The 26,270-nt window shown below is 40.3% G+C and overlaps 1 protein-coding gene across 2 annotated transcripts in view; it reads left to right on the forward strand.

Moving 5' to 3' along the window:
- Prps2 (phosphoribosyl pyrophosphate synthetase 2) overlaps positions 1 to 17,988 on the forward strand; it is a 28,512-nt gene extending 10,524 nt beyond the window's left edge. For both annotated transcript variants that reach the window (XM_042680435.1, XM_042680436.1), the window contains exons 3-7: positions 4,325 to 4,423; positions 5,171 to 5,295; positions 14,309 to 14,482; positions 15,656 to 15,815; positions 17,735 to 17,988. In XM_042680435.1, the coding sequence (XP_042536369.1) occupies positions 4,325 to 4,423; positions 5,171 to 5,295; positions 14,309 to 14,482; positions 15,656 to 15,815; positions 17,735 to 17,827 (651 nt within the window). In that variant the 3' untranslated portion in view covers positions 17,828 to 17,988. The remainder of the gene's footprint in view (positions 1 to 4,324; positions 4,424 to 5,170; positions 5,296 to 14,308; positions 14,483 to 15,655; positions 15,816 to 17,734) is intronic.
- The last annotated feature ends 8,282 nt before the right edge of the window (positions 17,989 to 26,270 follow it).

A 26,270-nucleotide genomic window follows, 5' to 3' on the forward strand; every position in this document is an offset into this window, starting at 1 on the left:
AGTGTGATTACCTCAAGCTTATGACTCTAATTGCCAGCCTTGTCCCCATCCACTGTGCTGGCAAGAAAAGCCCAAAAATTTCTGAAGCCCCAAGTGGTTTTGTCCAATTGTAGAATTGCATAATCTAGCTATTTACCAGATTTCTCTTCTTCCCTCCTTCTCTCCTTCTTTCCCTCCCTCCCTCCCTTCCACCCTCCCTCCATCCCTTCTTTCCTTCCTTTCTTCCTTCCTCCCTTCCCCACTCCGTCCCTCCCTCTTTTCCTTTTCCTTCCTTCCTCACTTTTTCCCTGTCTTTCGCCCTCCCTCCTTCCTTCCCTTCCTTCCTTCCTTCCTTCCTTCCTTCCTTCCTTCCTTTTGTTGTTTTTTTGTGTTTGTTTGTTTTGCTGGTACCAGGACTTAAACTCAGGAACCTCATGCTTGCTCAGCTGATGCTCTACCATTTGAGTAATGCCTCCAGCACAGCATTTTGCTCCTGCCAAAGCAGATGGAGGAGTCTCAGGGACTTGTCTGCCTTTACTGCTTTAAAACCTCAATCCTCCAGATTTCAGCCTCCTCAGTAGCTAGGATTATAGGCATGAGCCACTAATGCCAGCTTACCAGTTTTATTATCATTAGCTATTTAGATGTGTTTTCCAAATTGCACACATGTTCCATGAGTTTTCCCAACTTTACTGCTAGTGGAAGAGATAACATTTTGATTATGTACCACCCAGAGTCAAAGATGGGATAACGTTTGTGAGACAGTTCATATGGCAGCTCAGGAAATCAAATCATATGCTATTGGAGAATATGAGTTGAAGAGAAGGACTCATAGGTGTGTTTATTAAGTTCCTAGTGTTTCTGACAAGCCAAGCGGCTTAAAAACAGTAGCAATCTTTGCCTATGACATCTCATGAAGCAATGAAGTTCTTTGAAATTGCTCTCCTTAGAAGCACCTACAAAGAATTCCAGAAAAATCTTGTGACCTTTAACCATCTTCAAATCTTGTTTCAAGCACAGTCACTGGTGGCTCACAGCTATAATCCTAGCTACTCAGGAAGCTGAGATATGAGAATCGTGGTTCAAAACCAGCCTGGGCAGGAAAGCTCATGGGTCTATTATCTCCAGCGAACTTCTCAGAAAAAGCCAGAAGTGGTGCTGTGGCTCAAGTGGTAGACTCTAGCCTTGAGCACAAAGAGCCTCAGGGACAGCACCCAGGTGCTGAGTTCTAGCCCCACCCAGGACCAGCAAAAGAAAAGGTACCAAAGTGGTCTCAGGTCTGGTATGAAATGGGTTCAGATTTAAAGTCCAGCACTTAATTGCTCTTTGTTCTTTGTTAGTTACTTAAACTTTTTAACTTTATTTTCCTTGTCTATAACTTGAGACTATTAGCTACTACTTTTGAAGTACTTGGCCTGTAATACACTAAGGGACAACCTTTATCAAAGGAGGTACATGTCAGATACTTGGAATTTGCAGACTATTGGACAATCTATTGCTCTAGCTCCACATCTCCATTTTATTGTAGAAGCTGCCATAGCCAACGTGTAACAGAACCGGTGTATTGTGTTGCAATAAAACTTTATTTATACACACTGAACTAGGAATTTTATATACCCACCAAATGTCATAGAATACTCTTCTTTTAGTTCAATCTCATCTAACAGGAGAAACCATCCTTAGCAATTCAGTTGAACAAAAACAGGCCATGGGCAGATTTGACTCACAAGCCATAGTCAGCTGGTCCATGCCATAGGAGAGGAGGCACAGTGTAACTGCCAGTTCCCTCCCCTGTGAGAACAGGGCTGTGCGTGAGATAAAGAATACATCCCTATCTGAAGATAGGGATGAAGGACTTTCAGCTTGGGATGTTTCTTTTCTTTTATCAGAACATTTTTAAGGCCATGTTCTTGTTTCAGTGATACAAATATTGCCTCTTTTTCATTTGGTAGGGAACACTAATCTCCACAACCTTGTAATTTTTTTTTAAGTCTGAAATGTTCATTTAGCAGGATGGTATTTGAAGCACTGAATGCGACTTGAAAATAAGCAGAGACTCTGATGTTTTCAATCTGATTTATAAAACATTTGCCCAGTGTATATTTTGGGAAGACTTAAGCTTATTGTGAGCCACTGTGCCTTCCTGCAGCCCATCTTTTAGGCAATGGATGCCACCATAGCCTGCCATGGGTTGTGAACTTTTTGTTTTTTTGGGTCCGGTCATGGGGCTTGAACTCTAGGCCTGGGCGCTGTCCCTCAGCTCTTTAGCTCAAGGCTAGTGTTCTATCACTTGAGCCACAGCACCACTTCCGGATTTTTCTGCTTATGTGGTGCTGAGGAATCCAACCCAGGGCTTCAGGCATGCAAGGCAAGCACTCTATCACTGAGCCACTTTCCCAACTCTGAGTTGTAAACTTTTGTACTTTCTACACAACCTGGCCTCAAACCACAATCCTCTTACTGCCAGCCTCCCAAGTAGCTAGGATAACAAGAACATTTTACTGTGTACAGCTTTGTGTTGAGAAACACAGTCTCGCAACTTTTCTACCCAGGCTGGCCTTGGAACGTTTTGCTACCATTCTTAGCCTACCAGGTAGCTGTGGCCTCAGCCACCAATGTGGAGCCAGGGGGAGGAACTGCTCTGAGTAGGCCCCAGCCGAACTGGCTGGAGGATTTGAGATATCAAAGCTGAAAAAATGCTGCTGAAAACGGTTTCATAGATCATAGCATAGGGGAGGTCAGCAATGAATTATAGTATATAGATACTAGAGCAGATTTTTTAAAAATTAAAGGAAAGAAAAAAGAAACTTTCTCCAAAGTCTGTTTCTAGGAAAACATACTGTTAACATTTTTTTGTTTTGCCAGTCCTGGGGCTTGAACTCAGGGCCTAGGCACTGTCCCTGAGCTGCGTTTGCTCAAGGCTAGTGCTCTACCACTTGAGGTACAGTGCCACTTCTGGCTTTTTATGTGTATGTGGTACTGAGGAATTGAACCCAGGGTTTCATGCATGCTAGGCAAGCACTCTACCACTAAGCCACATTCTCAGCCCATTAATATTTTTGGAGAGTTTTTGTCTCATCCTTTTCTTTGTATTTTAAAGAGCTATATGTAGGTACAAACTTTTAAAGTTATATATATATATATATATATATACATATATATATATATGTATATATATATATATATATAATTTAAAAAGAATTAATGTGTTAGAGAAAATAAAACCTGTGGACATTTTGATTTCTTTCCCTTGTGTTTATATGTGTGCATATGGGTTTAATGGAATCATTGATTTGTTACTATTTTGAATGAAATCTTCTAAGCTTCTATTTCCTTTTCTTTCTGGTGGCTCATGTATAAGAACCTTGTTATTTATAGAAAATGACTGAATTCTTAGATCCCATCTAATGATATCTGTATAGTCTCTTGGATCTTTTTGATGTGGACAGTTTCATTGTTCCCAATTTATGATGTGGAAACTAATGTAATAAAAAAAAGTTAGTTAACTGTACAAAGGAACATAATGTCAATAAGTGATAATATGTTTATTTCTCTCCATATTAAATCAGCAGCTGCCTGATAGTGTTCTTTCTTCCACCTGGTTTTTGTTTAATTTGTAATGACATTAGCTTCAGCTGTCAGGACACAATGCTTCTTTAATAGCTGGATTCTTTCAGTCCATGGCTGACTCTGTGATGATGTCTTGGCTTTAGTAAGCCCACGTGTGCCTTTCTGTCCTTCTAGAACAATGCTCCTTGCTTTTGCTGGTTGAAAAAATCATTTTTAAGGCAAAGCCAGCCAAAGCATGGAAATCTCTATACCCAGTTTTTATCATTTGAACTATATAAATGGCAACATTACATGTACAGTCTAACTGCTTCACTGTTTCTTGGATATTTGTAATCTAGACCAAGTATCAAACACACTGATTCCCATTAGTCTACATCAACAGTGCGTATTTGATGATGAAAATGGAATGAATACACCTTGTGTTGTGACAATGCATGTCGTTTTCCTGATTCCACTTTGTCTATGCTGTGTATGATTCCTTTTCTCATGTCTTTCTTGGTATGAGGGGGTCTATTCCCTATTTTTTCAGTTGTGGTGCTTGAACTCTGGGCCTAGGCACTGTCCCTCAGCTCTTCAGCTCAAGACAAGAGCCACAGCACTACTTCTGGTTTTCTGAGTGGTTTATTGGGGATAAGATTCTCATGGCCTTTCCTGCCTGGGCTGGCTTTGAACCATGATCCTTAGATCTCAGCCTCCTGAGTAGCTAGGACTACAGGTGTGAGCCACCATGCCCAGTGGTCTATTGGCTATTATCAAATGTCTGTTTATTTCATAGAGCCGTGCTCCAATTTCTGCAAAGCTTGTGGCCAACATGCTCTCGGTTGCTGGAGCTGATCATATCATCACCATGGACTTACATGCCTCTCAGATACAGGTACCAGCCATTTCTTTCTGCCAATAGTTAGGTCCTAATGCTCTGTCAACTTAAATCATTTTAAAAGGAGGTAGCATGAAGTTTTTGTCTTCACTAAACTAGGAATGGATGTTGATACCTCCTGTCTCACACCACTTATCCTCCAGTCCATTTTAGAAGATTAGATACTAGAGACTATACGATTCTTGGTACTAGAGACTATATGATTCTACTGAAACTTATGGAAAATGATTAGAATGATAGAGGTGTAATGCACTTTTTCTTTTGGATTTGTCTACCTGGGCTGGCTTCAAATTGTCATCTCAGCCTCCTGAGAGGCTAGGATTATAGGCATGAGCAGCAGTACTCAGCCATATTTAAAAATCTTTTTACAATTTGGTGTGTTTGCCTCTAAAACAGACCATCTTAACAGTGCCTGCTTCATTAATTATAATGAATATAAACATTTGGTTTGTAATAGGCATGAAAACCAACAACCCTCTTTCCCCACTGCCTTTGTAGAGCTGTTTTCTCCCCAAAGGCCAGGCCATCATGAGTGATGACAGTAATGATAGACTACCTAAAGACCAAATGGAATGAAAGGTGTCCAGCTATCTGTCTTGATTTAATTCTGTGAAAATGTACAAAAGAGGAGAGTATTGTGTGCAGGCTTCTTTTGAATACAGTAATTCATGCTACTTAGTGAAAGTAAGCATCTTTTTGAAAAAAGCGAAGCCTTGTAATTATGACCCACATTGCTTCCCTTAGGGATTCTTTGATATTCCTGTGGATAATTTATATGCGGAACCAGCAGTCCTGCAGTGGATTCGGGAGAATATCACCGAGTGGAGGAACTGTATCATTGTTTCCCCCGATGCGGGGGGAGCCAAAAGGTATTATGCAAGCTACACTCTGCAGACTTTTATTTTTTTCCCTCTTAGTTTTCCTTTCTGTATTTCCTATGTATTAGACAAGAAATCATGCTTTTCTCTTCTATTGTCTTTTCTCCCTCCGTATATCCTTCCTTCCTTCCTCCCTCCCTTCCTTCCTTTCTTCCTTCCTCCCTTCCTTCCTTCCTTCTCTTTTTCCTTTGACACTGCAGACCCTCACACATGTTAAGTAAGTACTCTAGACCCTCACACATGTTAAGTAAGTACTCTACTACTGAGCTAACCTCCAACCTCAGGGAACATACTTTAAATCACCTAATACTTTAAGCAGAGTATGGTGGTGCCCGTTATCATCTCAGAGCTTAGGAAATGAAAACAGAAGCTTCACAAGTTTGAGGTCAGCCTGGACTATGTAGTGAGACCCTGCCTCAAAAAAATGCTAACACTATTTTGCAAATGAGCAAGTAAGTAGACCAGAGGCTTCACTTTTAGATGGAAACCTACTCTTTGTCAACATTTTATCATTCATAGTAGTAACCCCCCACAAACACACACTGTGTATTTATGTTTATATTCATCAGATAAAAGTAACGAGCTTAATGAGAAAATGTTTTTCATTAATAATACAATTTATTGGCCCAGTTAATTAATGCTAGCTATTATAACAACTTCAAAATGTTAGCCACAATAGAATAGAATTTGATAAAAAAGGAGTCTGTGTGTGTAGAACACCAAGAAATAGAAATATCTAAAGTCAAGAAATAAAGAAGGGCTGAAAAATGTGCTCTGGTGGCCTGAGGGAAGGGAATTCAAATCCAGAAAGTTGTTGGCAGCTTGGGCTTCAGGAAGATAGAGGCTAAAAGCCATGCCTCTAGCCAGCTGGCTGAACCTTTGATGGGGAGATAAAAAAAATAGTCACCCATGAGAAATCAAACCATGAGCATGTGCTGTGGGCAGCTGTGTGGGGAATATACAGTCTTCCCTGGGGCACACAGTCCCTGGACTGTGAAAATTAATGTGAGAATTGGTCCCACACTGTTGAGTCACTGCGGAGGAAGACTTCCACAGCCCTCCCTGCTGAACATGACTGAGTGCCTGATGAGCCAGCAAGCCCAGAGGGCCTAGTCTACCTGGACCCAGTGTGTACAGACAAGGTGGCATTTAGCCAGCCAATATTTTAGGATGAGAGGCCAAGTCCTAGTGTGTCAAATGAGCACATCTGAAAGACAACTAAAAAACAAAGAGAGCCAGAAACTGACATGATACAAACAGCTCTGTAATGCAGGCATGCTGGCTCACCTAGGAAAGTGGTCCTGATAGCAAATCTACAAGGCTTACAGAGACCCAAGGAGTCTTTCATCCTGGGCCAGTAGGGCACAGGATGTTGAGAATCCAAGCCCAGAGTAATGATTGGATACATAACACCTCCCCCAAGCCAAGGCTGGTAACTCAGAACCTTGCAGAAGTTGGTAGCTGTGACTGGGGAAGAAAATGAAAGTGGAATTGTGGCTTACTGCCCAGGTGGCAGCCATCATACAAAAAGGAGAGATAAGATAGATCACTAGCCACTAGCTTAGTGCTAAAGGACAGAAGTTCATAAATGTGTGTTATTGATGTGCAGCGGTAGTTGGGAGAGATTATCAACTTGAATGACATTCTTGAAACGCAGAAGCTGTGAGGTATAGCACAGTGGGAGAGCATTTGCTTAGCAGGTGCAAGGCCCTTGAGTTCAATCCCATGAACCACCCAAAGATATGTGCATAAAAAGCATATATAGAAGCCTATGCCTTATTTGTATCCTCATCCACCTGGAACCAAGATGGGAACCTAGAATCACAGTTAAAAGCTTAGGAGTGACCCAGGTGCTGGAAGTTCATGCCTGTAATCCCCACTACTCAAGAAGATCATGGTCCAAAGAGAGCTTGGCTAGGAAATGAATTTCTTATCTCCAATTAAGCTGACAAAACCTTGAAATGGAGGTATGGTTCAAGTAGTAGAATGCCAGCCTTGAGCAAACTATAAGATGAAAGTGGGGAGGGAAGGAAGGAAGGAAGAGAGGGAGGGAGGAAGGGTGGGAAGAAGGGAGGGAGAGAGAAAAGCCAAGCAAGAGCACTTAAGGCCCTGAGTTCAAGTGCCAGTAATGGCAAAAATAAAGTGTAAGAGTGTCCAGAAAGCAGTCACAATGGCCATGCAAGGAAATTTTGGTTCAGATTCTGGGAAGAGCATAGTTGTATTCAGCTGCCATCCAATGGCTGCTCAGGTTCCTATCACAGTCAAGGAGAAAGAAATGGGCCTTACAGCTGGTAATGAGCCTCTGGCAGCTGTAGGAAGTGGCTGTGCACAGGAAGGAAACACAAATATATAAAAGCAGCAGACAGTTAGCTTGCAAAGGCCTAGACGGGCAGAGGTGGAGGAGAGATACTTATTACACGGGCTTGCCATTAGCTACCACAGAGAGAGCAGTTGAGTCATGCCAAGTTGTCATCTGCTTCAGAATGTGAGCTGCTTTATAGAGTCATTTCCACTGGAAATGCTTGCAATTGACATAGGAAACTTACTGAAGTCACATGGTAGAATATGTATTGGAATATAGCAAATTTGCTGATTCAAGGCAAAGACGTTGGCTAAGGGGTCTAGGAGCATTAGCTGCCCTTGGTGGATAACAACACATATGTCACCTTGTGATCCAGGAACCTACAGTCCCCCCATTGAAAGGAAATATTCAGTGGGATTTTTCTTAGTATTTTCACAGATTTATGAAGCCATTACCATTTTGAACAAATGAACATTTGATCACACTAAAAGGAAACAAACCCTGTGCCCATGAGCACTGCTCCTGTACCTCCTGCCCCAGCCTCTGGTTGTACTTAACTTTTTCTGTCTTTATGCAGCTGTATTTCCAGAATTTTCTCTATCCATTTTTTAAAATTTGAAAATGTAACTTCAATAGAGGTTAAGCACAGAGAATAATAACAGACTTTTTTGTGTCTTTTCCTATCCCAGCCCTATTTTTATATATATGGTCAAAAAATAACCATGCATGCTCTTTGCCAAAATTGAAACAGTATTAAAGGTGACTAACCTCTCTTTGTTCTCTCCCATGGTAGTGTTCCCAAATACAAATGGGAATTTTTCTATTTATACTTCTTCACTGAGCTTTTTTTTTTTTTAAAAAAAAAAAGCATACAAGCGGCCTGGGGCCCTGAAAAAAAAAAAAAAAAAAAAAAAAAAAAAGCATACTTGCTCTATAGTAGCAATAATTCCAGTTATGTATCAGATTGGCTTGATCGATTTTGATAGCTATGGAACATTCCCTTGTATGTATATGTCATAACTCCTATGGTCAGTTTCCTTCAACCCACTTACAGCTATTGCAACTTGTACAGACCTGCAACAATATACTTGCAGGACTTACCTTCTTTACTTTCTTTAATACTCAGGAGGCTGAGATCTGAGGACCAACCACAGTTCAAAGCCAGCCCAGGCAGTAAACTCTGAGTCTCTTATCTCCAAATAACCATCAAAAAGAAAAAGGAAGCCGAAAGTAGAGCTGTGGCTCATGTGATAGGGTGCCCCTTGAGCAGAAAAAGCTGAGCGACAGCGTTCAGGCCCTGAGTTCAAGCTCCAGCACTGATGTGTGCGCATGCATGTGCGCGTGTGCGCGCACACACGCACACACACACACACGCACACACACACACGTTTCCCCTTTTCTCTATTGATGTGAAACACCTTTTATTATATACTTTATTTTTCTGTGTACTTACTAAGTCCTGCTTTGGGGCAAATGTAGAGTAAATGGCCAGGTTTGAGATGGTATTTTATTCAGACATATTCAGTGCAGTCCTGCTCAGCCACCCTGATCCTTTGGCCAGGAAAGGCCAACATTTTTTGACCTACATTTAGGAATCTTTGTTACCTCCTTTCTCCAAGTGTCCGCTATATGTCATTATCCTCCTTATGTTCTGGAGCAGTTTGTTCTCCAACTAACAGTCCCATCCAACTAACAGCCTCAAAATTAGTATATGATACATGTAGTGGACATTACCATTACCACCTTTGCTTAATTCAGTCATGTTCACCCAAGAAAATAAGTATTTGAGAAATCAGGCCTGGTTGATTTAGAAAAAAAGCATGGAAATGTGATTCATTGTGGGTAAAACTTAACATTGCCACTGGAGGTCACTCTTGAGTAGTCTTTGATACTGGATTTGGGTTGAAAGGAAAAGTCCTACCATTGTTAAGATAAATGCAACCTAAAAGTGATATGGGAAATGGATGAAACCACGTGATTTGGATTTAACTTTCTTTTCTGATCATGGCATCTTTGGATGTGGTGTACATAAAAACATTTAGAAAATTAGTCAACATGTAATACCTTCTATCTTTACCAGTGAAACCAGTGGGTATAATTTAGTATATTACATATCTGTCTCTCCTGGTCATGCTTACATACACATGAACACAGACACATACCAGACACACAGACAGACAGACAGACAGACACACACACACGCACCCGAGAAAAAATGTAAATATATTGCTATCTATCTGATTTTTCTTCTAGCTCTTTCCACCTAAGATTTCAATATGATATGTTTAACATAACATATCAGGAACATGTATTATGTCCTCATTGTATACATGGGAAAAAAGAATTCATTGTAGCTTTTACAGGGAATGATAATGGTCCAGCATCCCAGGGGGCTTTTGGCGGGGATCTTAGGCTACTTTATCATGAACTATAGAGCTGACCCTTTTTTCCAGACAGGCTTCCATGCCTTCCTGGCTATCTTTAGGTAACCATCTTGTGAGGACAGAAGTCACCTAGTAGACAGGAAAATCAGGCTGAGCCTAGACTTCACAGGCTTAGAGCTCTAGGTGCGAATGGCAATGTTTTCCCACACAAAACCATGGACCAGGGCCTTTCTGCTCCCTATCAAATAACCAAAAAACCAAAATTATTGTGTATTTCCATTTTGCACAAGGTGTTCGGGTACCTTTTATTGGGAAACACCAGCCTATATTCTGATAAATGAGTTTTACTTAATTCATTTCAAGTGGCTTGGCTCGTGAAATTGGCATGTACAGTAGTATATATTTGGAGGTGATTATGGGGCAAGAGTTTTGTCTGCCTTCAAATTACATTTTTCTTCTCTCCATTAAATCCTTAAGTGAGGAAAGTTGGTAGGTTGGTTTTAGAAATGAAGGCTGTCTGCTCAGGTTACTGTGGGTTTGGTTGCTATCTGAGGATGATGTTTTTAAAGGAAAACAAACATAGACTTCATTATAGTAACACTTTTCCTTTGCCTTCCAAAGACATTAGAAAAAAATCTAAAATTAGTATCTTATGACTAACAGTCTCTACTTTATTGGGAAGTTTTTTCCTTTTTCTGCTATAACTACTGACCTATTTGGATTTGTAACCACCATCTCAATTGCTTTCAAACTGTTTATGTAGTACAAAACAGCTTTTGTTTCTTCTTCACAGGTTAGAATTTATTTTGAAGAGTTGTCCATGTATTGATCAGACCTTTTGCTCAGCTTTTCTTGGATCTGAAGACTGATGTCTTTGGGTGATGACCGATGTCTCAGTCATTGTCTCTTTGAGTGTTGGCTCTATAGTCCTTTACCAATTGAGTATTTAAGAAATGTCTGATTATTTTCTATTTCTCAAACTTTTTCTTTGTTTTTATTCCCTTGCCTGGATAGTCTTTGTCATCTTTTTTATTCTTATCTAAGCTTATAATTTATTTCTTTATAGGCTCATGCCTATAATCCTAGCTACTCAGGAGGCTGAGATCTGAGGATTGAAGTTCAAAGCCAACCAGGGCAGAAAAGTTCCCATGAGACTCTTATCTCCAGTTAACCACCAGAACACTAGAAGTGGAACTGTGCCTCAAATTGGTAGCATGCTAGCCTTGAGCAAAAGAGCTCAGGGACAGGGCCCATGGGGGCCCTGAGTTCAAGCCCCACAACCAACAAAAACAACAACAACAATAACAAAACAAAGCAATCACTTTATGTTGCCTTTCAACTAATGCTAGTATGTCATACTAGGATCTTACAATTTGGCTGCAGATGTTTCTCCTGACTTGGTTTGTAACTATTCTGTGAATCTCTTATTTTCCTTAGACATTTCTCCTCTTTCCAAGAGTATTTGCTTTTATTGTTGCCAACTACCTTGTAGCATTACCCTCAAACTTTCCACAGTTTCACTTTAAATTAAACACTCAGACTGAGGAGATGGGGCTCCTCCATTAAATAAGCTCTTGAGGGTTTTCATAGTATTCAAAATAGGAATTTGGACAGCCTTTAGTCATATATATATATATTTTTGGTCTGTCATGGGGTTTGAACTGGACAGCCTTTAGGAAGCATCAAGATATGGTTTTGAATTCTGCAAAGAACTAACCTTCTTCACTCAGCATTGAGTCAGAGACAGTGAACATTCTTCCTAGGCAGCAGGTTTGTTTTTCACTCCTTCCAAGTCTGATGGAAGGCCCTCTAGTGGCCTTGTGCTATGTCAGGGTTTCTTGTTTACACCCTCCATTCAGTCTGGCTCCAGACTTGATCTTTCATCCCTTGTCAGCAAAACTGAACCCTGATTATTAGGACTCCAGAGAAGCCCTCAGAGCAAGCACACTGCTGTCTGCTGGCTTCTCATGGTGACCTACTTCTGCCTTTGCTCCCACTGATGATTTCTGCTGCCATCTCTGCTTGGCAATGGATTTGTAAAAGTAGTTGCCTTGGATTTCAGTGTCATCTAGCATTGTAGTTGTTTCACTGGGAAAGGAAATCAGGCTGCCTAGTTAACAAGAGTGTAGTCTAGAACTCCAAAAGTCATCTGGGTCTAGGGATGTAGCCATGTGGAATAAGAGAAGCTTTCCCTTACACTTACCTCATTTATCTATCGGTTGCTTGAGATAGAAGTCAGCCTTGGTAATTCTAATGTAGAGAGGGTTATTAAGGCTTGGGACTGGTTGCTACATTCTTTTGCAGCATTGAAAAGAGGCTAGCTTGAAGATATGGGCTGAGTTCCGAAGATTTCAGCATTCTACTGTAATGTAAATGCCCAAACCTTTAAAAAAAAAAAAAAAAAAAGGACTCAGATGTGTGTGTGCTAATGTTTGCAACAGCAATGTTCCCCTTATCCAAATTACAGAGATCAACCCAGGTATCCAACCACAGACAAGTAGGTAAATTAAATGTGCTATGTCCATTCAATGGACGATTACTCAGCCATAAAAAAATCAAGTACCAATATATGCTACAACATGGATGAAACTTTTAAAGAAAGAAGCCAGAGTGAGAAGGCCGCATATATAGTATAATTGCATTTATATGAGAAATGAGAAATGTAGACCAGTTAAAAATATAGAGATAGTGTTTGACGAGGCCTGCCAGTCTAGGAATGGGGATTGACTGCTTGATAGTATGGAAATTTTCCTTCTGGCACTAGATAGAGGTAACAGCTGTATTCATCGTGAATGTACTTAGTGCCATTAAATGTATACTACTTTAAGTAGTTTAAATGATTATCTAAGCTGGGCCCCAGTGGCTCACACCTGTAATCCTAAAGAGGCTTGAGATGCAAGGATCTCAGTTGGAAGCCAGCACAAGCAGGAAAGACTATGAGACTCTTATTTCCCGTTAACCACCAGAAAGCCAGAAGTAGAGACGAGGCTCAAGTGGTAGAACACTAGCCAAAACAAACAAACAAACAACCCCAAAACAAAAAAGCCAAGTGAGTGTGTGCAAGGCACTGAATTCAAGCCCCAGTACCAACACACTTGGATAATCTATGTCATTTGGATTTTACCAGTTTTCAAAACTGCTATGTTTGAAGTACTTAAGATTAGGACAGGTACGGCTTCATGCTGCCATCCCAGTCTTGATCCTGGCACAGTCCAACTCTACTCTTCGTTGTCATCAGAGGATTACACAGTGACTGGCATATTTTATGCCAAGAGTAGGGCTTGAACTCAGGGCCTTGTGCTCTTGCTTAGCTGTTTTGCTTAAGCCTGGCTTAAGACTGGTAGAGTTACCATGTGAACCATACCTCCAATTCTGAGCAAAGGAAACAGACTGAGAGTTTCCATTGTCCTTGAGCGTCGAGTGCAATGGAGCTCCTTCTTACATGCTTACTTATGACATGACATCCTTAACTGGAACTTTTGTCCCAATCATCTGTTCCACAAAGCAGCCCAGTGGTAGGTACTGTGTAACTTGCTTTCAGTTGTACCTATGATTTTTAAAAAATATCCCAAATACAAATAAATCAAATGTCAACATCTTATCTAGCAGCTTTATCCATTATAAAGACAGTCCGTCACCTACCGCCTTTCTAATAATGGCTCACTTAGTGTAGGCCCCTGATCATGCCTGGCTTATAATACGTGAATTCTAATTCTTTTTATTATCTTAAGTGCTATTTTTTTTGTTACCTTCCTAAACTACTTTTTTGTGCTGGTCCTGGGGCTTCAACTCAGGGCTTGGGTGCTGTCCCTGAGGTTTTTTTTTTTTGCCCAAGGCTAGTGCTCTACTACTTGAGTCACAGCTCCACTTCTGGCTCTTTGGTGGTTTTCCTGTCTGGGCTGGTTTCAAACTGTGTTCCTCAGAACTGAGCCTCCAGAGTAGTTCAGATGACAGATGTGAGCCCTCCGGGCTTGGCTTTTAGACTTCCTTTTTTTGTTTGTTTTTTTGCTGGTCTTGGGGCCTGAACTTGGGCCTGGGTGCTGTCCCTCAGCTCTTCAGCTGAAGACTAGTGCTCTACCACTTGAGCCACAGTGCCACTTCCAGCTTTTTCTGCTTCTGTGGTGCTGAGGAATCCAACCCAGGGCCTCATGCATGCAAGGCAAGCACTCTACCACTGAGCCACCTTCCCAGCCCCTTACGTTTTTAAGCACCATTGTTTTGGCAGTGCTGGGGATGGAGCCCAGGGCCTCAAGCATGCTAGCTATTCTCCAGACCCTTAAAGACCTGTTTTAACGTGCTCATTTGCATCTGTCCTCAGGGTCACTTCTATTGCTGACAGGCTGAATGTGGAATTTGCTCTGATCCACAAAGAGAGGAAGAAAGCAAATGAAGTGGACCGGATGGTTCTGGTGGGTGACGTGAAGGACCGCGTGGCCATTCTGGTGGATGACATGGCTGATACGTGCGGCACCATCTGCCACGCTGCAGATAAGTATGTGAGATGGTTCAGGAAAGCATGTCCTTAAGAAAGACAAAATATCCTGTTTTCAAAATCAGACTTGCTTTCCCTAATTCTTCTAGACGCATTTATTTTTGGCATTCTTTTCACGGTAGGAAAGGAACCATTGGCCTTTTCATTTTCCAAATTGGACTTCCAGTATATTTTTCAAACGGTCAAAGGAAGTACTGTTCCAGAAACTGAGCCCAGAAGGGAAGACAGTCTGGGGGTGGGGTGTTGCTGGGCCCCTTGCTTCTTATGGCTTAGCCTTTGCCCATGTGGCTTTCCAGATACTAGAAAGATCTGACATCCTTGGTAGGAGCCTCCCTGAGCCACACACAGCTAAGGAGCCCTTCCAGATATGGCCATTCCCATTTGAGATGCACCAGATATTTCCTAATAAACTTTCTATGTAGATCACACATCAAAATGACCTATTTTGGTTCCATTTGCTTAGCCAGTAGTTTACAAACTGGGGCACAGTTTTGCTCCCCAGGTGACATCTGGCAATGTTTACAGACATCTTTGGTCATCACAACTAAGAGGGGAGGAGTATTGCTGTTAGGTGGAAGCCAGGGATGCTGCTAATTTTTCCTATAATGCAGAGAACAACTCCAGACTAAAGAACTGTCTGAGCCCAAATGCTAACGTTGATAATTCCTGATTTAGTAGAGTAGTATTTTTTTTTTACACAGGCTTTAAAAGTTCCTGGTTTGGCTACTAAATATAAGTGGAATTTGTCTCATCTTCTTTATAGAATTTACTTTTTACTTTCAACACTGATACTCAAGGCGAGTATTTCAAAAATATTTATATAGACTTAATTTTCATGTGCATGCTGGGATGGGTACTTGAACTCAGGACTTCACTCTCACTTGACTTTTTTACCCGCCAGGCTAGTTCTCTACCACTTGAAACATGCCTGGACTTCTAGCTTCTTGCTGGTTAATTGGTGATAAGAGCCTTGAGGATTTGTCTCTCAGATCTCAGCTTTCTAAGGAGACAGTCTGATAGGCTGTTTGTTTTGTTTTGTTTGTTTTTGACAGGGCTTCATTATGTAGCTCAGACTGCCCTCACACTCAAGATCTTCCGTTCTTATTCTCCCCAGTGGTGACATCAAGGCCGTGTGTTTCCATACCTGGTTAATTTTTATCTTCTATTTTATAGGCTACTCTCAGCCGGAGCCACCAAAGTTTATGCGATTCTTACCCATGGGATTTTCTCTGGGCCAGCCATTTCCAGAATTAATAATGCTGCCTTTGAAGCTGTTGTTGTCACCAACACAATCCCACAAGAGGACAAGATGAAACACTGCTCCAAGATTCAGGTACTATCTATACCCCAGGGAGAACCAAGCTGCAAGGTACCTACTTCACATCCCTACAAGCAAAATCCAGCATCCAGCTTTCTGTGTATGTGTGTATGGGTGCTGGCTAAGGCTGCAGTGTCTCATCACCACAGGAATCCTATCAGGTCCCTGAGAAGTGCCAGGATCAGTAGAGGGCAATGTTTACTAGTTAGAAAAGGTAAACTAATAAAATCACAGTGGAAAGACAGTAAGAAATAAGTGCACCCAGATTAAGCATGGGATTTCTCTATGACCCAGTAATGCCCTTCTAGGTGTGTCCCCTCCAACAAAAAATTTGGAAACATGCTAAAACAAAAACTTACACACAAATAACTGTAGCAATACCGATCATAATAGCCCAAAGTAGTAACACCCAAATGTCCATCAGTGTATGCATAGTTAACCAAAGTGTGGTCTATTGTTATACTGGAGTCATAGTCAGATTTTAAGAAGAAAGGAGGGCTGGGAAGGTGGCTCAGTGGTAGAGCCCTTGCCTTGCATGCATGAGGCCCTGGGTTCTATTCCTCAGCACCACATAAGCAAAAAGAAAAAAAGCCAGAAGTGGCACTGTGGCTCAAGTGGTAGAGTGTTAGCCTTGAGCTGAGGGACAGCGCCCAAGCCCAGAGTTCAGGCCCCACGACCGGACCCCACCCCCCCCCCCCCCAAAAAAAAGAAGAAAGGAATCCTGACATATGCTACAATATGGGTGAATCTTGAAAACATGCTAAGTGAAATATGCCAATCACAGAAACAGGAATATTATATGATTGGATTTGAATGAATTACATAGATTAGGAGTAGATGGAGAGCAAAAGCATAATTGTGGTTACCAGTGAACAGACGAGGGAGGAAAGGGGAGTTCATGTTGAAAGAATACACAGTTTTTATTTGGGATGATAAAAAATGTTTTGGAAATAAGTGATAGTGATATTTACACAACATTGGGCATGTAATTAATACTATTCAATTATATATATTCCAAGTGGTTTAAGATGGCAAGTTTTAGGTTTTCTCTCTATATTAGCACAACTTAAAATAGGAGGGTAGTGTACTGAGGATCTCCAGAACTCCTCTCATTCATACTCCTCCCACCTGGGTTCTCACAGAGAGAGTGCTGACCACCTGACACCAACTGGCCTGAAGAAGAGTTTTGCCTCAATGTTTCAGTGAACCTTGGCCAGTCATTTCATTCCCAAGCCTTAGTTCCCCTAGTAGAGCAGGCAAGTGGGACACGGTGACCCTCTAATGGATCTGTATCCATTAGAGAAAGGAGCTAAGTTCAAAAATGGTTAAGCTAGTGGTTCCTTTTGAGTGATGAACAATATTTTAGCTTGAGAGATGATGAACTATGGCCCAGAGGCCAAATCTACCATCTATACTTATAAACAAAGTTTTATTGGTACATAGGCCCAGCCATTCATTCATATGTGCCTGTGACTGCTTTCTGCTGCAGTGGGGAAGTTGAGCATCTGTAAGTAACATCACACCTACAAAGCCAACAAGGTTGACTTTCTGAAAGAGCAGTTTGATGATCCCTGGATTAGATGATGTTGTGATCTTAAATGGATATAGTAGTTGACTTTTCTGAAATAATGAGAGAGGAATAAACAACCTTCTAATGCCCAGGTAGACTGTCCCAAGGAAAGTATGTCTCCCATTCACAGTAGCACTGAAGACTTTAGGCATCTGAACCCAAAAACCTTCCTCTGGAACCCATATGGTTTTAGCAGGTTTTGATGGGAAGTTAGACCCCTAATCTCTCTGTTCTCCCTAGAGAAACAGGGATGGCAGGTTTGACTGTCATTCATGTTGAATAAGTCATTCTCAGTCTTTCTTGTTTTTCAGTCTTTAAGGCAGTATAACTAACATTTCTCTACTGTTTTCTCTTTGGCATTCAGGTGATTGACATTTCGATGATTCTGGCCGAGGCCATCCGAAGGACACACAATGGGGAGTCTGTGTCTTACCTGTTCAGCCATGTCCCACTGTAAATGCGGAATTTGAAATGTGAGCAGGTCTATTTGGACTACTCACTCATCTGTTTGATTTTTTTTTTTTTTTTTAGCATTAGGACTCTGTAATGATAGCATATCACTGGCAGAAAGCATCAGATCTTTGTATACTCTGAGAGTCATTGTTTCCCCTTTAAAGCTCAAGACTGGTTCTTTCTTGTTTTTTGGGGGGTAAAGGTTTTGGTTATTTTGATCTTCAAGTGAATTGTCTTAAATGAGAAGTGTATTTTATTACTTTGACTTACTTAGATAAGTGATTTTCTCCTTTGTTCTTTTAGTACTTTGAGGCAACAACTCCCAAGTCTAAAATTCCGTTATGGAAATTCCTAGTTTATATATTTTGAGGTTGCCAGTGGTAACTTCAAATTAAAGCCTCTTGTGTAAATATATAATGATAAGAATGCCTGGGGAAATTTGGGTGAAACCCTGTAAATCCCTTTAGTTGAGAGTGAACTTTAGACAAGGAATAATATTATAAATTTTAATTTTTTTCTTTTTTAAAAAAGTAGCAATTGAGTTTCAAATAAGGAATTATGAATATTGTACTTAATTTGGACCAAATTTTATTTAGTGTACAATGAACACTAACCTATTTTTTAGCAGAGAGTAGATATATCAAAGACATTGGAGCTCTGCATCATTTTTATTTCCATTTTTAAGATGAGTCATGACTATCACTTACTTGAAACATCCTGCCCTAAAAAAAATTGTTCCATAATTGCTGTGATTTAGAAACCATTTTGAGGTGGGGCACTGGTGGCTTATGCCTGTCATCCTAGCTACTCAGGATGCTGACACGTAAAGATTATGGTTTGAAGCCAGCCTCAGTAGACAAATCTGAGAGACCATCTATAAGTAACCAGCAAGAAGCCAAACGTGCAACTGTGGCTCAAGTGGTAGAGGAACAGCCATGAGTGAAAAAGCCAAGCTAGAGTCAAATGCCCTGAGTTCAGTCTCCAGTACTGGCACCCACACAAGAAAAGAAACCATTGCAAGAGCATAGTTCGTGAGTTTATTGTCACATAAATGTTCTCCCCTGTGTCCCCTAGGGAACCAATTGGGATGGATCTCATGTCCTCGAATCTTGTTCCTGGACATATTTTTAGCTCTTGCTTTCACTTTCCAATTTCTCCCAGCATTTCACGTGGATTTCCACCAAAATGAAGACTCCAGTAAGTCTCCTCATTTACTAGGCAGTTCACTATTTTGTTATAAATGAAAAGATACAATTTTGAGTGCCACCAAATGCATATTATTATCTCATCAGCTTTGAGTATTTTTTTGCCCTTCATAACGAAAATAAAATCTCTGGCAACTGACTAGTTCAACTAAAGCTGTTGCATGAGAAGCGGGGATAAGGAAAGCCTGAAACAAGTAGAAGAAGTAAGCATTAGTTGCTCCGTTAGGATACTGTTCAAGAGAAGTGGCTCAAAAGTGATGGTGAAGGGGAATTCACTGAAGAGTGCATTTTCCATAAGATGGTCCTTCATAGCATCCTCTTGAGTAGCAAAAGTCAAGCATTGACTCAGAATTTTCTTGTACACATGTTGAGAGACAACCAACTCAAGTCTTCAAACCACTTCAAAGAAGAGGATTTGCCTGCAGATAAAATCTAGCAATGATTTATAAAAAGCAACTTCTCCTCTTCATTGAATCTTAATAGCTGTAGAGAATAATTTTCCTGATCTAAATGCTTCAGGTAGAAAATGCAAATCTAGGCTAGGCATAGTGGCCAATAATCCCAGCTACTTAGTAGGTAGAGATCTATAGGATCACAGTCTGAGGCTAGCTTAGGCAAAAGTTAGCAAGACTCCATCTTCACAAAATAAGTTGGGCATAGTGATACATTCCTGTCAAGCAGCTGTGCAGGAGGCATAAGTAGAAGGAGTTTAGTCCAGGCAGGCCTGGGCAAAAATGGAAATCCCTTCCTGAAAAGGAACAAAAGCAAAAGGGCTAGGGGTATGGCTCAAGTGGAGAGTGCCCGTCTAGTAAGCAGTAGGCCTGAGTTCATTATCTCAGAGTGGTCAAAAAAAATGCAAATCCAGTAAGTCATTGAAAAACTTGAACCGAATTCTTTAGAGTGTCAAACTTGATGACAACAGGAACTTTTACATTGCTACAGCAACTAGCATACAGCTGTACTGAGCCTTTGAGTAGAATGGTGCGGTCATCTGGTAAAGTCAGCTCTGTAATGGGTTCAACACTTGGTTGGAGATGTGTAAGGAGCCTATCTTGATGCTGTGCAATTGATACTTTTGTTAAATTTGTGACATCTGTATTTTTTGAACATCTATGCTTGTACAAAAAGAGGACACCGTTGTAAACACCTGTATGTAGATAGCTCGACAGACAATGGTGCAAGTTTAAATATGTTGAAATGACTAAAAAGCCAGTTGACTTAAAGATAATATTATCTTAGAAGAGTTAAAATAATGGTCTTCAGATAAAACCCTGTTATAAAAATCTCCATGCCATTCTCTGACCTATACGTACTTGTATTTTCTATCCTCATTTGGCTCCCATGTTTGTATTTTCCAAAAATCTCTGAATCCATTTATGAACTCATTTGACTTAGCCTCACATGGTGGAAATGCAGACTGGATTTGATGGTTCTAGTTCATCAAAAGTTACAAAGATTGCCTTCCTCGTGAGCAGCTTAAACCTAGAATTTTCTTCTTTCTTGCCACTCAAGGTTTGGACACGTAAGCAAAACCACCAAATGTTTTGATCCTGTCCAGATCTGCTGAATAAAGGTAGACCTGGCTATATCTACTCAAGAAGGGAACCAGAGAAATATGAATATACCAAAGTTGTTTAGCCTCCAGCTTCAATTGTATTAGCCAACTTGTAGAAGTTCACATGATAATTTCCTTTGTTAGATACATTATCAACTAGATTCGAGAAGACATTTTTTGCAGTGCTTGCATTGGTTTAGAATATAGAATTTTAAGATCTTCTAATGTTATACTAAACTATTTCAATAAAAAACTTACTAACAGTTTTCATAGTTTGTGTCACTCATTTGGAGTAATACGTTTGGATGGAGTTAGTAGGTATTGGTGCAGTACCTGATAATGTTTGCTCCTTTACAATTAAAGTCTGGGTTACAAAGTTAAAGGAAAGCCAGAAACAAATTGAAGGCAGCCTTTCTCCATCATGAACACTTTTGTGAAGGAGTTAATAGCGATCTCCTTTCCCCAAGGCATAGCAATTGTGCCACATAAGGCATTCAAGTTGATCCATTCTAGGTGTTGTCTTTAAAATTAAAGCTTGAACAGTATGTTCATACATCAAGCTGGTGATGTTCAATAGCCATCTATGGGAAGAGCTCAATTTTCATTTTTATTCAATTTTGGTGCCAGGAGTGAGACTTGAACTCAGGATTTCCTGTTCTCTCTTGGCTTTTTGACTCAAGTCTGATGTTCTACCACTTAAGCCACACCTTCACTTCCTGGGGTTTTTTGTTGGATAATTGGAGATGAGTCTCACAGACTTCCAATCACTAGATGAACATTTGTAGCTGCCTACCCCACATTTGGAATAACAACAAAAATGTCTCCAGACATTGCCAACATTCCCTAGGGACAAAAACACCCTGTCTGACAACACAGTGTATTTTGACAGAATCTTCTTCAATCCCCTTTCCTGATAATTCAGGTTAGACATACAGACTGGATTGAAGCTGGTCCCTATCCCAGTCACAAGTAGAGAGGATTTTAGAACACAGAATATAAGGCAATGGCAATCATCTGTCACTTTTTTAAAAACCAGTGCCAATGGCCAGTGTTTTGTTCTGAACTGAAGTTTATAGGGGAAATAACCATGTTATCTTTTTCATACAAAGTCACATGTACCCATCCCTGCAGATAAGATTTTGATAAATGAATTATTCACTCGATTTTCTTTAAGAGTGGCCTGAGCTGTAGATTTTTTTCAATTCAAAATCAAGAACTTGATATGCAGGGTATCAGTGGCTTCTTCTTGTAACCCTAGCTACTCAAGGCTGAGGTCCAAAGGTCCAGAGGATTATCATTTGAAGCCAGCCCAGGCAGAAAAATCCATGAGAATTCACCTCCAAAATAGCCAGCAAAAAGCTGGGCTGGAGATGTGGCTCAAGTGGCAGAGCACTAGCCAAAAAGGAAATTGATTCACTAACAGTAACCTTGAAAGACTACAACCTTGATGACTAAAATTGAATCTGACATTAAGATCAATATACAAAGTAGACTTTGATGTACTGTGCAAGTTGTGAGTTAACAGGCCTGTTAGTTATTTTTCATACTCTTATGAGAGGCCAGAATAAAGATGACTGACCATAACAATAATAGTTTAACTAGTACATTAATTGGTACAAGTCTGTGCCCAATTCGGACTCATTACCTCTCCTGTGAAGATCGATAACATTGAGATGTTGGAGTCGACCATTCATGGCTGAACAATTCTCATCTCATTTTACATATGAGGAAATTAAGGCACAAAGAAAGGTGTGGGTTAGAAAGGACACAGTGCACTATTCTTTTAGAGACAAGTTGCAGGAGGTGTTGAGGATGGGCGTGTGTGTGTGTGTGTGTGTGTGTGTGTGTGTGTGTGTGTGTGTGTGTGTGTGTGTGTGTGTGTGTGTGTGTGTGTGTGTGTGTGTGTGTGTGTGTACTGGGGCTTGAACTCAGCCTGAGTGTTGAGCCTTAACTTTTTTTGCACAGCTTCAAATTGTGATCCTCAAATCTCCACCTCCTGAATAGCTAGGATTTCAGATCTGAGCCACCAGCACCCAGACAGAGAATGGGCCTTCTTGGTTCTTCACAGAGAGAGCTATGCTCTAAGCCAGGTAACTTGGACTCTGATGATTCTGATCACCAGCTCCTAACATAGAAGGCACTTAGCCATTACACCTCAGAACAGGCCTGAAAAAAATCAAATATGGTTCCATGATTTCCATCCTAACCTGGAATTCTTACTTCTGCTGGTTAGTTGTCCCCTTCATTTTTCTAAATAAATAAATATTGCACACTCTATGCCTAGTCCTTTTTCAGACATTCATGTTACTAATCGCAAACAACATCAATGGATAAATGGCGATTTCTGTGTGTTTTTTTTTTCTCTCGTTTTGCCAGTAGTGACTGAGGTTTGAACTCAGCATGGCACTGAGAACAACTTGATAAACTGGCCAGCTGAGCTCCAGCCACTTCTCAGAATCAGGAGCAAATGTCATGGTTATTGTCTTAAGCCAGTAAGTTTTGGGATAGGTTTTTTTGTTGTTGAGTTTTTTGTTTGTTGTTTTTTATTTACACAAGAATGAATTCAACAAACTATGGCAGTAATATGAATAGTTGCACTGAAGATTTTTAACAGTCCTTTGAATCATAAACTCAAGAAGAACTCTCTGTTATCTAGTCAATTTAATGAGTTCCTTGCTATTTAGATGACATGCAGAAAGAACCTGGGTAGAGAAATGAAGACCTCAGTTATAATCCAGTTTGGTTTATTATTTGATTTATGATGCTTTGAGCACCATCTTCCTTGTGGGCAGATTAGGTTTAATAGTGGCTGTCTCACAGGTGTTTCATTCTTAGATTTTATGAATGATGGGACCTCTAACTCCATGGAATCATAAAGAGGATGAAGAAAACTGAGGCACATTAAAAGTTTCAAAAATTTATGTGAACATACCATGACTCATGAATTGGTTAGCTTCAAATCAGAAGGGTTTCAAGAATTCCACTAAGGGAGCAAAAGTTGCAAAAAAAATTTCATAGGACACATACGAAAGTAGTGCAAAGAAAGTACTTAATGGTTATGGTTATATGTTGCATTATTTGGTTGCTTCTATTAGAAAGCCTTTAGAGCACTGTCAATTCGTTGACAGTCTCTGATTGCTAGAGCTGAAGTTGTGGTATTCTTTAATAGAGGCATTTATGAGAAACGGTTCAGGTTGAGCTTCACCCATGCTTGCCAATCAAGTAAGGTGAAAGTCACTTTTGAAGCCCCACTGTTGTCTACTGAGAGATTTTTCAGGCCCATCTCCATTTTAACTTACTTTAACAATATGGACACATAGGAGTTAACATATTTATTATCTAGCCATGTCTCTTGAGTCCCCAGCAAGTTCTCTTCCTCACTACTGATGAATCACTGCTCTATGGAGATCTGATGATGAGATCTATTATCTGAACACTTCCTGGAGAAAACTACTTCTGAGCTTCCAAGACAAGAGGAGATCATTCCCTTAAAGCTATAAATAGCCTTAATTCTCTTTAAGCAAGTCACTTACTCTGTTATTTGCATCAAGAACCTTTTCATCCAGAGATCTTCTCCTTTGGACTCATTTGGTGAACTCTAGTATGTATTTGGGACTGGCCTTCAACATAAAAGAAGGCTTTTTGTTATATTGATTTGCATATGCTGTCAAAGACATCTCCAGCACACTTTCATTTCTTAGTGAAATGAAACTTACCAAAGAACTAAGCACTAGCTTGCTTCGGAGTTCAGTTTAAAAGGGGAATGAGAACCAAAAACACAAGCTTAATTTTGACACTGGGGCTTTACAAAGTTAAAAATACATCATTTACAAAGGAATCTGTAGGCTGTGTTCTTTTTTCATACATCACTTACTTGAGCAGGCTTAGGTATCTGCAGAGTTCTAATAAAGAATATTATATTTTAAATGTCCTTGATTGTATCTTCATTTTTATCCAGTGGTCCCTGACCTACAGCATCTGAGCAGAAACAACCAGCAAGAACTTGCATAAAGAAATGTTCAAGGGCTGGGAAGTTGGCTCAGTGATAGAGCGCTTGCCTTGCATGCCTGAGGCCCTGGGTTCGATTCCTCAGCACCACATAAGCAAAAAAAAAAAAAAAGCTGGAAGTCGCGCTGTGGCTCAGGTGGTAGAGTGCTAGCCTTGAGCTGAAGAGCTGAGGGACAGCGCCCAGGTCCAGAGTTCAGGCCCCACGACCAGACCCAAAAAAAAAAAAAAAAAAAAAAAAAAAGAAATGTTCAATATCTCTGGCCATAAAAGAAATGCAAGTCAAAATATTGAGATTCCACCTCACCCCACTTACAATGGCCATTTATCAAGAAATCTAATAGCAACAGATGCTGGTTGGGGATGTGGTTAAAAGGGAATGCTCCTACACTGTTGGTGGGAGTGTAAACTTGTTCAACCTTATTTATGTAACTGTAACTCTCGCTCCCCATACATCACCTTTACAATAAATTTTTTAAAAAAGAACTTTGAGATCTTTCTCATCCTTCCACATTCTGGGATGTAGCATGAGGTGGATTTGAGTAATCTTATTAGCAAATTTATTTAGTTTGCCATCAATAAGTAGATGATTCCCCAGCTTTGAGGAAGTATACATCATGATAGGTTTTTCTCTCACCCGCTTTAGCCTTGTGTATTTCTTTTTTTTTATTTGAAGCAATCTCCCTCTAGTTTAGGCTGGCCTCAACCTCATGATCCTCCTGCCTCAGCCTTCCAAGAGCTGGATGACACAATGCCCAGCTTCATGCTATGTTTCTACTGAAGCACACTGATGTCTGTATCTCAGTTGGTCAGTAGAAATAGTAAGCCAGTACTCAATGTTTAAATCTCAGGATTAAAATAGGGCACCAAAACCAGGAGCACTGGTGCAATCCTGTTAATTCCAGCACTCAAGGCCAAGATAGGAATATGATGAGTTCAAGTGTAGCCTGGACTACCTAGTGAGGCCCTGTCTCAAGAAGCCAAACATCTATCTATCTATCTATCTATCTATCTATCTATCTATCTATCTATCTATCTATCTATCTATCTATCTCCATCTCTTTGTATATGTATAATATATAGATATATGGCACTAACCTAGGGTGGGAAGATAAACTATTGGACACTCAAACTAGAATTTCAGTACACATTTTTAGTAGAAACATGTCTGCTAAACCTTACCTACTCACCAAGGACTGTACCCTGTCCACCTCATTTCTATCTACAAAAAGCAGGAATGCAATGGCACTTGCCGCCCAGCAAGTGCAAGGCCTATTCTCAGAAAGTAAACAGAAAAAAAAAATCTATCATCTTTGTCCAGAGATTCCTCTAAAGCCTATTTACATTCCCGAGATGGGGCCAACCACATAGGCTCCATCACTTAGACTGGGAAGGTTCATAGGAAACCATATGCACTTCTCTGAAGAACTTAAGAAGTCTAGGGTTAGCCATTGCAGTTAGTGTTTATAATACTAATGATAGACACAGCCCAAATGTCCAAAAGAGAAAACATCAAAAGGAAAAGTACACTGTAGAATGTCAAGAAAATGGAAAGTTTTCTAGCTGTGAAAAATGAATATAGATGGTATTATACATCAGCAACAGTATTTGCTTAATTCTTTCAGCATTAAGTGGAGAAATGGTTACAGATTCAGTGCCCAATAAATATTTTGTGAATTCAC

The sequence above is a fragment of the Dipodomys spectabilis genome, unplaced genomic scaffold (genome assembly GCF_019054845.1).
Source record: "Dipodomys spectabilis isolate Male_0828 unplaced genomic scaffold, ASM1905484v1 ptg000061l, whole genome shotgun sequence".
NCBI lineage: Eukaryota > Metazoa > Chordata > Mammalia > Rodentia > Heteromyidae > Dipodomys > Dipodomys spectabilis.